Raw genomic sequence first — 12515 nt, 5'->3', positions numbered from 1 at the left:
TCGTAGACCACTAGTCTGTGCCCCTTCAACGGACGAATATAACCCATACTGACTCCTCCCTAAAACCTGATTCGCAGAAGAATTCCCACATCAAAACGCTACACCATAGAACTCAATGTTTCTTCGACTATGAACACCTAACCAGTGAACTCAAACACGTACACCAAGCTCTCAAGGCGAATGGATATTCTGACTCCACAATCCGCAAAGCCATCACCGCAACCGTGAGGAAGAAGCCATCTGAGGATCCAATCAAAACCATCACCCTGCCATACATAGGGCGTAACCAAAAATATTTCCAAAATCATGAGCAAACAAGATCCAGATCCGATTTAACACTGCATACAATTCGTGATCGGATCCCATCTGTGAAGGACAAGATTCCTGATATGCAATATCCCGGCGTCTACAAACTAAGCTGTATCTGCGGCAGAAGTTATATTGGGGAAACTAAGCGACATGTCTCGGATCGTGTTCGTGAGCATAAGGCAGACATGAAACACGGTAGGACCAATACTTCTGCCGTGGCTGATAATTATTTTAATGCGGCTGGCTCGCACGAAATTTATTTATCTAAGATGATGGAACTTTGCAAGCCGACTAGCTATCAAAGAATCGTTCATGAAGCCATCCATATATACACAGACAATTTCAATCGAGAGGATGGTTATAGACTCAGCAATCATTGAAAAGATGTCATCAACCACTTTGGGTCATGTCTTGTGTTTTCTGTCAATTAACCTCCACCCTCAGCAGTGTGGAACGGGGTGCAGTGATTTCCTGGCAGCCCTTGCTGCATTGGCATTGCTGCTGCATTGGCATTGCTGCTGCATTGGCATTGCTGCTGCATTGGCATTGCTGCTGCATTGGCATTGCTGCTGCATAGGCATTGCTGCTGCATTGGCATTGCTGCTGCATTGGCATTGCTGCTGCATTGGCATTGCTGCTGCATTGGCATTGCTGCTGCATATGCATTGCTGCTGCATATGCATTGCTGCTGCATATGCATTGCTGCTGCATATGCATTGCTGCTGCATATGCATTGCTGCTGCATATGCATTGCTGCTGCATATGCATTGCTGCTGCATATGCATTGCTGCTGCATATGCATTGCTGCTGCATATGCATTGCTGCTGCATATGCATTGCTGCTGCATATGCATTGCTGCTGCATATGCATTGCTGCTGCATATGCATTGCTGCTGCATATGCATTGCTGCTGCATATGCATTGCTGCTGCATATGCATTGCTGCTGCATATGCATTGCTGCTGCATATGCATTGCTGCTGCATATGCATTGCTGCTGCATATGCATTGCTGCTGCATATGCATTGCTGCTGCATATGCATTGCTGCTGCATATGCATTGCTGCTGCATATGCATTGCTGCTGCATATGCATTGCTGCTGCATATGCATTGCTGCTGCATATGCATTGCTGCTGCATATGCATTGCTGCTGCATATGCATTGCTGCTGCATATGCATTGCTGCTGCATATGCATTGCTGCTGCATATGCATTGCTGCTGCATATGCATTGCTGCTGACACATTTGGGCTACGCCCATCTCCAAACTTTTATGAACAATTTGCCTTTAGAGGCTAACCCCTTTTCCTGATGACGACCCCTTGTGTTGCGATCGAAACATCATGTTATTTTTATTCACTTTATTTAATTTGTATTCTTTTTTCTATCTACGTGACTTTACCGAAAGAACCAAAGAATATGACTGACGTTGGCTTTGGCGTGGTGGCTAATGGTCTCGATGAGGGGTTTGGCAACTTGCGGCTCGGGAGCTGCATGCGGCTCTGTAAGGACCACCGTCTCGTATTCACATGCATTGCGGCTCTTGATATTGAGGGTTTTTATTTTTATTACCAAATTAAAAAAAAATGACTTGTCTCATTTTGGTTGCCGGTCTGTGTCGTGTAGACTCCTTACGACGGAGTGCCACCTAGCTAAAGGAGGAAGCGCAGAGGATGATCCTTGAGATTGAGTGAATTAAATCAACTTGTGGGCGCTGCACATCCTGTTGCATCGCACGACCAGGAGATGGCAACTTGGGGGGGGCCTTCATCCAGGAGTGGAGCGTTCATATCTGATGGTCGTGACGGCTGAAAAACATGTTGTGTTGAATATGTTTACGCCCGCGAACTAAGTGTCGTTTTAAGTGGGCGTTGTGCAAATTTCCTGGCAATTTATATTTGCCAAATGTTGTTGAGAAATAGTGCACGGAACATAAAGGAAATAAATTCAAGACGTAAATATTTCACCGAATTAAGCGTTCACTCGTCCATGAATCATCTCCCCATGTGGAAAACTGTCTCGCTCCATCCACGATCACGACCGTATGTAGGGCCTATGAGATGGGTTTGTAATTAAATGCTTCGATGTCACTACATATGAAATACAGACGGCGACTCGGGTAGCGGAGGAGACGCCACGTGATGATGCTCCATCGTTGAGCGCGTGATGATGCGTTCATATTGGGAAGTTGCAATTGCGGTCTGCGTTGTTGTTAACCTAATGGACTCATTTGCTTTGATAACGTTTTGTTCGTGCTTTTTGTTTTGGTGCCATTTATTAATTTGTGTGTTAATTTGTTTATTTTGCTTGGTTAGGAAGGCTTTCGGTATGTGTGTTGGGCTTCTTTCGCGCCGTACATAGCCAACCGCGTATATGAGATTTGGTCCTTAATATAATTACTGTACAGCGTTGTGGGATGGCTGTTGGCATGACGTGAAATAAAATAAAGGTATTATTAGTATTAATATGTAAACCAGCTGAAGGGTTGCACAAAGAAGATTAATGGAATTACGGAGAGGAACAATACCGGCTCGGGGGGGGGGGGAAGACACAAATAGCAGCGAGACGTCGACTTGAGAAAAGTGTCCTTGGTCAGGGGACCACGTTGCCGAGGAGATGCCGGGCCAGTGGGTGTGAGACTGGTGGCGGAATGGCAGTCAAAGTAAGGGAAACGTGCGCCCCCAAAGAGCGTGACAGCCCCGGAGACGGGAGGGAGAGTGGCATCGCAGGACCGTGCGGTGTGGATCGACTCGCGTCTCCCGATGCTGCGATGACAAAGATCTCTTGTGTGGCCTTAACAGACTGTTGGGGCGAGTGCTGCTAGCGAGGACCTGTGAATGCCGGCATCGGTGAGAGGGGGGGGGTCACAGTAAAGGGGGGTGGGGGAAGAGGGGTGGGGCAATGGGGTTTGGTGGTGGTGGAAGGGGGGTGGGGGGATTGGGGGGTGGGGGAAGGGGGATTGGGGGGTGGGGGAAGGGGGTTGGGGGAAGAGGGTTGGTGAATGGGGTTGGGTGGTGGGGGATAGGGGGGAGGGGGGTGGGGGTTGGGGGTGGGGGGAAGGGGTTTGGGGAAGGGGGATTTGGGGGAAGGGGGTTGGGGGAAGAGGGTTGGGGGGGAGGGGGAATGGGGTTGGGTGGTGGGAGATAGGGGGGAGGGGGTTGGGGGTGGGGGAAGAGGGTTGGGGGGGAGGGGGTGGGGGAATGGGGTTGGGGGACGGGGGCACAGGGGCGGGGGGAGAGAGAGAGGGGGGGGTGACTTTTAGATTGCACCTCCGGGACGTCACCGACGCTCCAAGAACGGCGGTCCGCACCGGAAATCCGGTTCGTGGCGGAAGTCCGGCGAGCGCTGTCAACATGGCGGCGCGCAGCAGGTCGGGCTGACGGCTGCGCTCCGCTCCGCTGCCCGCGAAGCGACGCCACCGCTCGCGGCTACGAAGCCCGCGGCGACCGCGGAATCCCGACGAGGGCGGCGGTGGGCATCCTTGCTGGCGTTTAACACGGGGGCCGGGGCCGCATGGGGCAGCAACAGGCGAAGGGCGGCGAGGCGCGCAGGGCCACGCTGCCCCGGCCCTTCAAAGCGAGGAAAGACGTAGCGGCTGCCTCGTCCGCCTTCATCATCACCCCGTCTTCGTGCTCCTCCGTCGTCGTCGTCGTGCCCTCCTCGTCGTCCTCCTCCTCCTTGTTTCCCGGAGCCACGGGGCGCCACTCCGCAGCCGCGACGCCGTGCAATGTGTTCGAGGAGCATGGTGAGTGGTCCCGGGCGAGTTGAGCGGGGTTCTTCTTGACTTTCCAGGGGTCCTACGCGAACCGAGCTAGACATGTCCTGGGAAGAGGAAATGTCTCGCGGTAGTCGTAACCTTAACGGCAACAAACACTTGCCAACCCACACCATAAGCTCTAACGCAACTGCACTCGCAAACCAGATCATAGCTTTTAACACGAGCCAACAACACATTCGCCCTGACACTGGCCACGCTAGCCTACCAAACAATAGCCCTAACAGTAACTAAATTAGCCGACCAGATCGTAGCCGTATCACTAACCACACGAGTCAACCCGACCCTAGCCCTAACACTAGCCACGCTTAGGATTTCCACCTCAGAGGAACACAAAAAAAGGCCGCAAAAACACCGCAATTCTACATGAATATAAACTCATGCGTGGTTATGGATCATTGTGGATGAAATCTAAACACGACTCTTCTTCTGTCTCCGTATAAACACAGTACCAATATTTGGTTTGTTTCGTCAGCCTACTGGCGTTCCAAAACTCAGCAGCATGTGTGTTTGTGCCAAGCCCTACTTGCTGGTGAGACGCGTAATGTTGAAAAAGGTCTCGAGTTTGCTTGCTTCAACACACCTGCTGGATAATATTGATCTGGAAAGCCAATCGGCTGATTGACTAAACAAGTATTTTTTATTTGTATGTGGAGATACCGAACGGAGTTACACATGTACATGTGTTTATCTTGAGTGGTGTATTGTCATGCAAGTGACGAAACACATCTAGACTTGTTAATGTCTTGGAAAGAAATGTAGATTTCGGAGGGCAAGCTGGCTTATAAAAAAGGGACGATCCTGGGAAAACCAGAAGAGGTGGCAACCGTATATATTTTTTTTATTTTAGTCACTGTAGACTGAGTGCATGAAAAGTTATCGTGCATGATGATGAATGCGACTATCCACCAAAGACCTAAGCGCGACGGGATGAAATTAATTATCCGCAATGAAGATGCAGACTGAGATAATTAAGTAAATTTCGATTTAAAGCTTTCGTGACTGCATGGATTAATCTTCTTTGGTTCTTTCGGTAAAGTCACGTAGAATGAGAATAAAATAATAAATTGATAGAATAAAATAACACAATAAAATTCTCACGACGTTTCGGCCACAACACAAGCGGCCTTCATCAGGTGAAGGGACGAGACTGTCTGGAGGAAAGCGCTGTCCTCCAGACAGTCTCGTCCCTTCACCTGATGAAGGCCGCTTGTGTTGTGGCCGAAACGTCGTGAGAATTTTATTGTGTTTTTTTATTTTATCAATTTATTATTTTATTCTCATTCTACGTGACTTTACCGAAAGAACCAAAGAAGATAATGAAGTAACTTTATTCGAGACTGCAGTGCACTGAGGAAGACCAAGCATAGCACATTGACTACACTGTATATGTATATAAAACATTTACTGAGTTAACTAATTAGCCGTCCCGATAACATTGACAGGGGGTGGGGGGGGGGGGGAATGCGTGCCCGTCTAAGACTCTTAAAGTATGGCAATTACACCCACAGACTAAGACTCGGCGAAAATGTTGCAGGGTCTCAACCAAACTAAGACTTTGACGAACATGAAAGTGGAGACCCGCTGACCACAGGGTAAAGGTTATGGTTTGAGTTGGTCTTTGAGGGACTAGAAAATGTTTGTGGTTGGAAAGACCTCGCGGAGCGGATATTCGGAGGTGATAAGATAAAAGTGTTGGTGGTGTCTCACTTGTTGTGGTCTTGGTTGGTTTTGTTATTGTTATGCATTGTGGTATTCGAAGTTGTGGAAGTGTGTGACACCTGGCATAATATATCTGCAGTCAAATCATCTGCATATTGTATCATCTACAGCAGCAGTAGCATCTGCTTAGCAATTAACAGAAGCAGCAACAACATCTGTGTATCATCGTCATCATGACCAATGTGCATGCACACATGGAAGCATATAAGTACAGTGCAAGAGTGGATTTTGCTTCACTGCCCTCTACTGCCAACCAATCTACCCCTGGAAGTCCCACGACAGCAACCTATTTGTGTGTGGCCACCCATCCAAGAACTTGTACATGTTCAGCCATACCTCTCTTACGAGCACAGGCATGGACGATACGTTTCAAACAAGACGCGAATGTGTCAAATGTGTTAACAGCGCCACACATTGTCCATTATGCAAAACGCTATTAGAGTTATTTTAAAGAAGTGCTTTGTGGTCCTCTTTTCTTAGATCACCATCAATTAAGTTTCAGCAAATGTGACGACTGAGAGCAGCTGTGATAACTGTGGACCGGTGTCATCCAAATTAGGATTCATCAGCACAGTATCGTCACCAATTGCCCACTGCTGCAAAATTTGCCTCTGCATAATATGGCATGGGTAACTTACCATTTGCGTTTTTTTTAATTAGCTCTGGCTTTTGACTGAGTCTTGATGATGTAGCAGCAGACATCATGTCTTAACTAGTACTTAGCTTATCGGGGCTTTCGCCTTCAGCATGCAAAATACATTGTGTTCCAATTGACCATTATTTCTTTCTGATTAGTTTCTGCTATTCTCTATTCTTTTTGTGCAGTAACTCGAATGATATTCAGTGAGAGCAGACATTGTCTCAAATCACAATCGAGTTACATTAGCTTCTATATCCCAATTACGAGACACAGTGTGCTTGCCTAATCATAATTGATGTTGCCTTTGTTATTTTTACTATTTGTTTTCTTTTTGTATTTTGCTGTCGATTCAGATAGCATAAAGATGTGCCACAGCCGACCTGGCTTCATGGAGCAGTACTAAGCCAGCTGCCTGTGTCTCCACTTGCAAGACATGTTGTCCTAATGGGCTCACAATGTAGGATGTATGTATTCTATATCTATATATGTTTTCTTTGTGTGTGTGTGCTGTTGCATCAGCATGTCTGATAATGTGGCATTACAACCCGTGTCTTGAGTGAGCACTGAGCTCGCACTGAGCTTCTGTATTCTACTTGCAAGAGACATTCTTCTGGCGAATTATTAGTGATTTTACTTTTCTTATTTTGTACTCATTGTTGGCAGTATTTTCTGTTGATTCTGATTGCGTGACGAAGACATGGAGCAGGAGTAAGTCACCTGCCTCACTCTCTCCGCTAACGAGAGAGCTTGTCCACATGGGCTCAGTATAGGTTTCGTGAATTTTCCTTACATTTCCTTTGTGCGTTTCCTGTTGTTTCAGTAAGGCTGATAATGTATGTCACACATTGTGTCTCTCGTCACGACTATTTCTCCCACTTAGAAGAGACACTGCATCCCAATAGGCTATTACCTGCTTGATTATTCTGAAAGGTTTTGATCCCTTTTATATGTCGCCTTAATTGCTGCTGTTGCTACTGCTGCTTCAGAGATTGCGTTTGATGCTGGCAGACAGCACATAGGGCTTCACAGTGCTGCACTACTAAAGTTTCATGCCTCTTGCAAGAGACATTGCGCCTTCTAATGGGGCCCTTACTTTATTATCGATGTCGAATTTGATTGAGAGGTACGAGCAAGTAAGGGGAAGTGAGGTCACTGTTGTGCCTGGATGCTCTCCGGGATGGTCCGCGAATCCCCAGTGTCAAATTACCATTCGTTATCAGCATTCACAAAGGGGGATACTAGATAGCTGGACTACAGTGTGCGAAATGAGATTGTGTGCACGCCCGCTTGTGAGTTCAAGGACAGGCAGCTTGAAAATGAATCCTCGGAGGATTTTCATCATTATCGTCATCAGCAATGATCATCGATCCACTGCTGAAGGCCGAAGGCCTCACCACGCCAGCGCTGTCGCTCGCAGTCCTGGGGTGCCAACAATCCACCGAGCACCCGCGCACACACGAGCTGATTGCATCACTCCGTTCTCTGCAGTAATCATCCCCCTGGCGTATTCTCGCCTTTGGTTGCCACTCCATCAGAGGTCTTCATTTGTTTAGTGAACTCGTCGTACGTGCGTATTGTTTTGCTGCACAACGTGTCTCTTTCCCAACGCTGCCAGCCTCCTTTGGCAAGGTATTTCATCGTTATTAAAACCCAACTACAAACCTTCTGAATTGGCTGTCAGGTGGCGGCGGGTTTAACGACACATTTATATTTACGCGATTTAACCCAAAACAACCTCTTATGGAACAGCCTGATAGAGATTTCATGTTGGGAGACACGCTTTCCCCTAAAGTTAGTCACAGAGATGGTGGTGGATGTTTTCCGACAATTGGATTGGCGAAAATAAAGGCATGAACCAAAAAAAGAATAAACGACTTAAACATTTAAAATTTACTTATTGCAGTTGTAGCCGCAACAAATTGAAACACAACCTTCATATGACTCGTCGAATATCTGTACTTCCATCGGAATTTCTTTTACACCACAACATTACATTTTTATAACTTATATTCAAATAAATTTATTTCCTTCCTTAGAATATGAAATGTCAACCAAAGGCCACATTACAGTATTTGTTTGCCTTTCTGTTACATCCTTGGCCCAGACCACTCTTGCACATGAGTACTAACCTTTTGCTCGTTCTCAGTTGGTTACACGTTTTAAATTAAGCAAAACTTAGCAGCTGACAAAAAATCAGATATGCTATGTTTGGAAAACTGTGTTGCGGTTTGCACATTTTATTTGTGGGTGATGGCTGGAACAGGGAAGTGTAATATTTCCATGTGTCTGTGCATTTTTATTGACTGCTTCAAAAAATAAAAACCATGCACCTGTGATTTTGGGAAATAGACCTCAACACATTGTTGTTTATTGGGTTATGTAATTTTTGCTTGTTAGGATGTACGCCCACAGTGCATAACAGGTGTTATAGGCTGCAGAGGGACTATGTGGTGGGCAGCAGAGGGCAGTGCTGCAACATCCATTGTTGTACCATACTTCTGTGCTACCACGCTTATGCTCGATGCATTCGCCAAACCCTCGACCACCGTGGTGAAGTATGGCCAAATAATTCCCTTGATACTCGGCGTAGGGAGGCCCTCATCCAGCAGTGGATTGACAAAAGGGATGAGATGTTTTGTCGTTGAGGAATGTCGAACCTTTTTAAAGGAATATTGTAAAACATAAAGCAATCTAAATATGGATGGTTTGATAATAAAGGTTTTTGGGTTAGATCGCGTTTATTTATAAATGTGTCGTAACCCTCCACCACCCGACACGGCCAATCAGCAAAAAAAGTGTCACGTTGACAAAAGACAAATAATTCACTACTTCAGCCCACCGGTGTGTTGAAGAGTTAATCCACATTTACAGTTTGAGTACGACGTTTCGCTGGTAAATACTTCCAGCATCATCGGGCAATTCGCCAGAATTCACTACTTCAGCCCACCGGTGTGTTGAAGAGTTAATCCACATTTACAGTTTGAGTACGACGTTTCGCTGGTAAATACTTCCAGCATCATCGGGCAATTCGGGCAATTCGCCAGAATTCGGGCAATTCGCCAGAATTGCCCGATGATGCTGGAAGTATTTACCAGCGAAACGTCGTACTCAAACTGTAAATGTGGCTGAAGTAGTGAATTATTTGTCTTTTGTCAACGTGACACTTTTTTTTGCTGATTGGCCGTGTCGGGTGGTGGAGGGTTACGACACATTTATAAATAAACGCGATCTAACCCAAAAACCTTTATTATGAATAATATTGGTCGCGAAAGCCTACGTGTTAAACTGATGGATGGTTTGATTTTATATAAATTCCAGCTTTTCTATCTTGAACTAAGGACTTGCCACCAATGAGTCGTCACTCTCTGGCGATTCGATGAATTGTCGTGGTTCATCGTTGTGAATTTATTTGAATATAAATTTTTTGTTCACACACGAAATCGATGCATGACGCCATAGCACACTTGATAATCTTGATTCATTGTGTGAATCTGCATAGTTACAACCAATGGCGGAGCCAGGATTTTCAGGTAGGGGGGGCAACCCCGCCAGCAATGAAAACAGATAGAGGAGTTGTTAGTAAGTAAGGAGTTGTTAGTAAGTAAGGAGTTGTTAGTAAGTAAGGACTTGTTAGTAAGTAAGGCGTTGTTAGTAAGAAGTTGTTAGTAAGTAAGGAGTTGTTAGTAAGTAAGGAGTTGTTAGTAAGTAAGGAGTTGTTAGTAAGTAAGGAGTTAGTAAGTAAGGAGTTGTTAGTAAGTAAGGAGTTGTTAGTAAGTCAGGACTTGTCCCTTGCTTTTTATTCGACGCGTGTGCGGCGATGGCGCAGCGATCGATCGAGGGTCGAATTCGAACCGCGTTGTGTGATTGGCATCACGCTCGCTGAAGGTGTTGATGCCTTCAGGGAAGTCGTGGACTGTATACGCAACTGCGCACAATTCTGTGAGTCACTTATAACTGCTTTGCCGTTACTTATTGCCAATTATGGACTCGGGCTATTGTCCTATCATCTCATAGAGTCCCTGGCACATACTAATATGTTACACAGTGCAGTGGGGGTCGCAAAATGCCCATTTATTACTAATAAACCCCAATGATCCGATCGAAATGAGGGATTTCGATCGGATCATTGGGGGGGGGGGACGTGCCACCCCCCCGCCCCCCCCCCCACTGCTCGCTCCAGCGCTGTCCTCCAGACAGTCTCGTCCCTTCACCTGATGAAGGCTGCTTGTGTTGTGGCCGAAACGTCGTGAGAATTTTATTGTGTTATTTTATTTTATCAATTTATTATTTTATTTTCATTCTACGTGACTTTACCGAAAGAACCAAAGAAGAAGTAGAATTCAGTCCGTTTAATTTACATGTGAGGGCCACACAAAGGCAATAGCCAGATTCCTAAAGGGTCCTTATTGGCAGTTTTCCTATCAAACCAATGAGCGTTACATTAAAACAAAAACCCCATTGAAGTTTCGCCGATGCTGTTTGAAGCCGCATTGTCGCTTGAAGCACTCGTGCAGGGGGGCGGGTGGGGAGGTGGAGAGCGTTGGGTGGTCAATGAAAGGTGGCCTGGATTAGGGAGTGGATTAAGAACTTTGTGATTCGTGTCAGTAGAGGCCCCCTCCCACCCCCCTCGGGTTGTATTCAGAGGGTCGGAAAGGACACCAAAGGTTTTTAGAGCCTTTCTGAGCCCGAGAGAGAGAGGCTGTGTGCGAGACACTGGCAGATCGCGGCAGCACAGATGGGTCGTTTTCCCGGGGTGGGGGGGGGGTTCTTCTTGAGAGAGTTATGCAAAGTGTTAATTCTGCCCATTTCCAGATTCCCAGTCCACTTACCGATTTCACGCAAGCTGAGGGGGGTGGGTGTGCAATGGTTTACATCTTAACGTGTAAAAAAACTAAAACTATCGTGCTCGGGGAGGGTAAAATAAAAATACTCTAAAGCGTTAGAGTTGTCTGAGCACAGTTTTTGCCTATGGCCTCGTCCCATGCAGTATTAATGACGCCGATCCGTGGCGTTCTTTTCGATAGTAAATTCATTTCGATTTAAAGCTTTGGTGACTGACAGAACTGTCGGGGCGACAGTTCTGTTCCTTGTGTTGGCACCTGAAGAAGGCTACTTGTGTTGTGACCGAAACGTCGTGCGAATTTTATTGTCTTATTTTGTTTTATTGTTTTATTCTCATTCTGCGTGACTTTACCGAAAAAAACAAGGCGAGTAAATTCATTATTAACACCGCTCCTGCGTTAATTAACGCGCCACCAATGGGCCGGATGCATAACGGAGCCGCGAAGGCTGCGGCGCGTTACTCACTGGCTTTATAAAGATCCTTGACGCGGCGCATTTTGGCAGCTCGTCCTCCCGTTACGTCGCTATTATTGTTCCGCATGAATAATTTAGCGGCAATTTGTGCCGCAGGCCCCCAGCATTAAAGTGCTTTATTACCCCTTGGCTGCTGTTAGCCGTAATTCACTTTTAATCATACATGTGTAACAGCAGCCTGTACGACGGGACTCGCACGGAATGGCACGGCCGTTTCCCACCTCGGGGCTCGTACAGCGTTCGTGCGGTGGGGGGGGCTTGGTCTCGGCATGTTGCCTTTTGTGAAGGGGTATCGTAGTGAGATTGCTTGCCGAAGCACGCGTTTGCTGGTTTGTGTGTTGGCAGCGAGCTTTTGTGTGTGTTTGTGTGTGTGGGTGCGCGTGGAGCGGCGACCCGGGTTCGATTCCCACTCACGGCCAACACCAGTGACGATTATCTGAACCGGTCTTGGGCCTCCCCTAGGTCGACTCAGCCTCAAATGAGTACCTGGTGCGTTGTGTAAACATCGCCACTGGGGACACCAAGGTGGTCGGGCATGATGCTGGCCACCCACCCCCTCGTGTACCGTTCCTGCCTTCATTGGTGCTTGCTAACAGCACTTGCCTCTACAGTCTGTTCAGGCTATACGGGGGATCTTTGTTTTTTTTGTGTGCGCGTGTGTGGGTGCGTGGGTGCGTGGGTGCATGGGTGGCACAGTCGTTAGTGCATTGTGAACAGGGAAACCTGCCTTGGGCTTCCCTGATTGCGGGGACTGATAA

At 46.9% G+C, this 12515-nt stretch overlaps 1 protein-coding gene across 2 annotated transcripts in view; it reads left to right on the top strand.

The window, feature by feature from the left end:
- Positions 1-3817: 3817 nt before the first annotated feature.
- The window catches only part of LOC116944865 (tyrosine-protein kinase ABL1-like), a 46887-nt gene continuing 38189 nt past the window's right edge, over positions 3818-12515 (top strand). For both annotated transcript variants that reach the window (XM_032958704.2, XM_032958702.2), the window contains exon 1: positions 3818-4049. In XM_032958704.2, coding sequence (XP_032814595.2) covers positions 3818-4049 — 232 coding nt within the window. The remainder of the gene's footprint in view (positions 4050-12515) is intronic.

The sequence above is a fragment of the Petromyzon marinus genome, chromosome 22 (assembly GCF_048934315.1).
Source record: "Petromyzon marinus isolate PM22_M1 ecotype Great Lakes invasive population chromosome 22, UKy_Petmar_22M1.pri1.0, whole genome shotgun sequence".
Classification (NCBI taxonomy): domain Eukaryota; kingdom Metazoa; phylum Chordata; class Hyperoartia; order Petromyzontiformes; family Petromyzontidae; genus Petromyzon; species Petromyzon marinus.
Note: the sequence above shows the minus strand (reverse complement) of the source record. Positions and strands in the feature narration are given on the sequence as shown.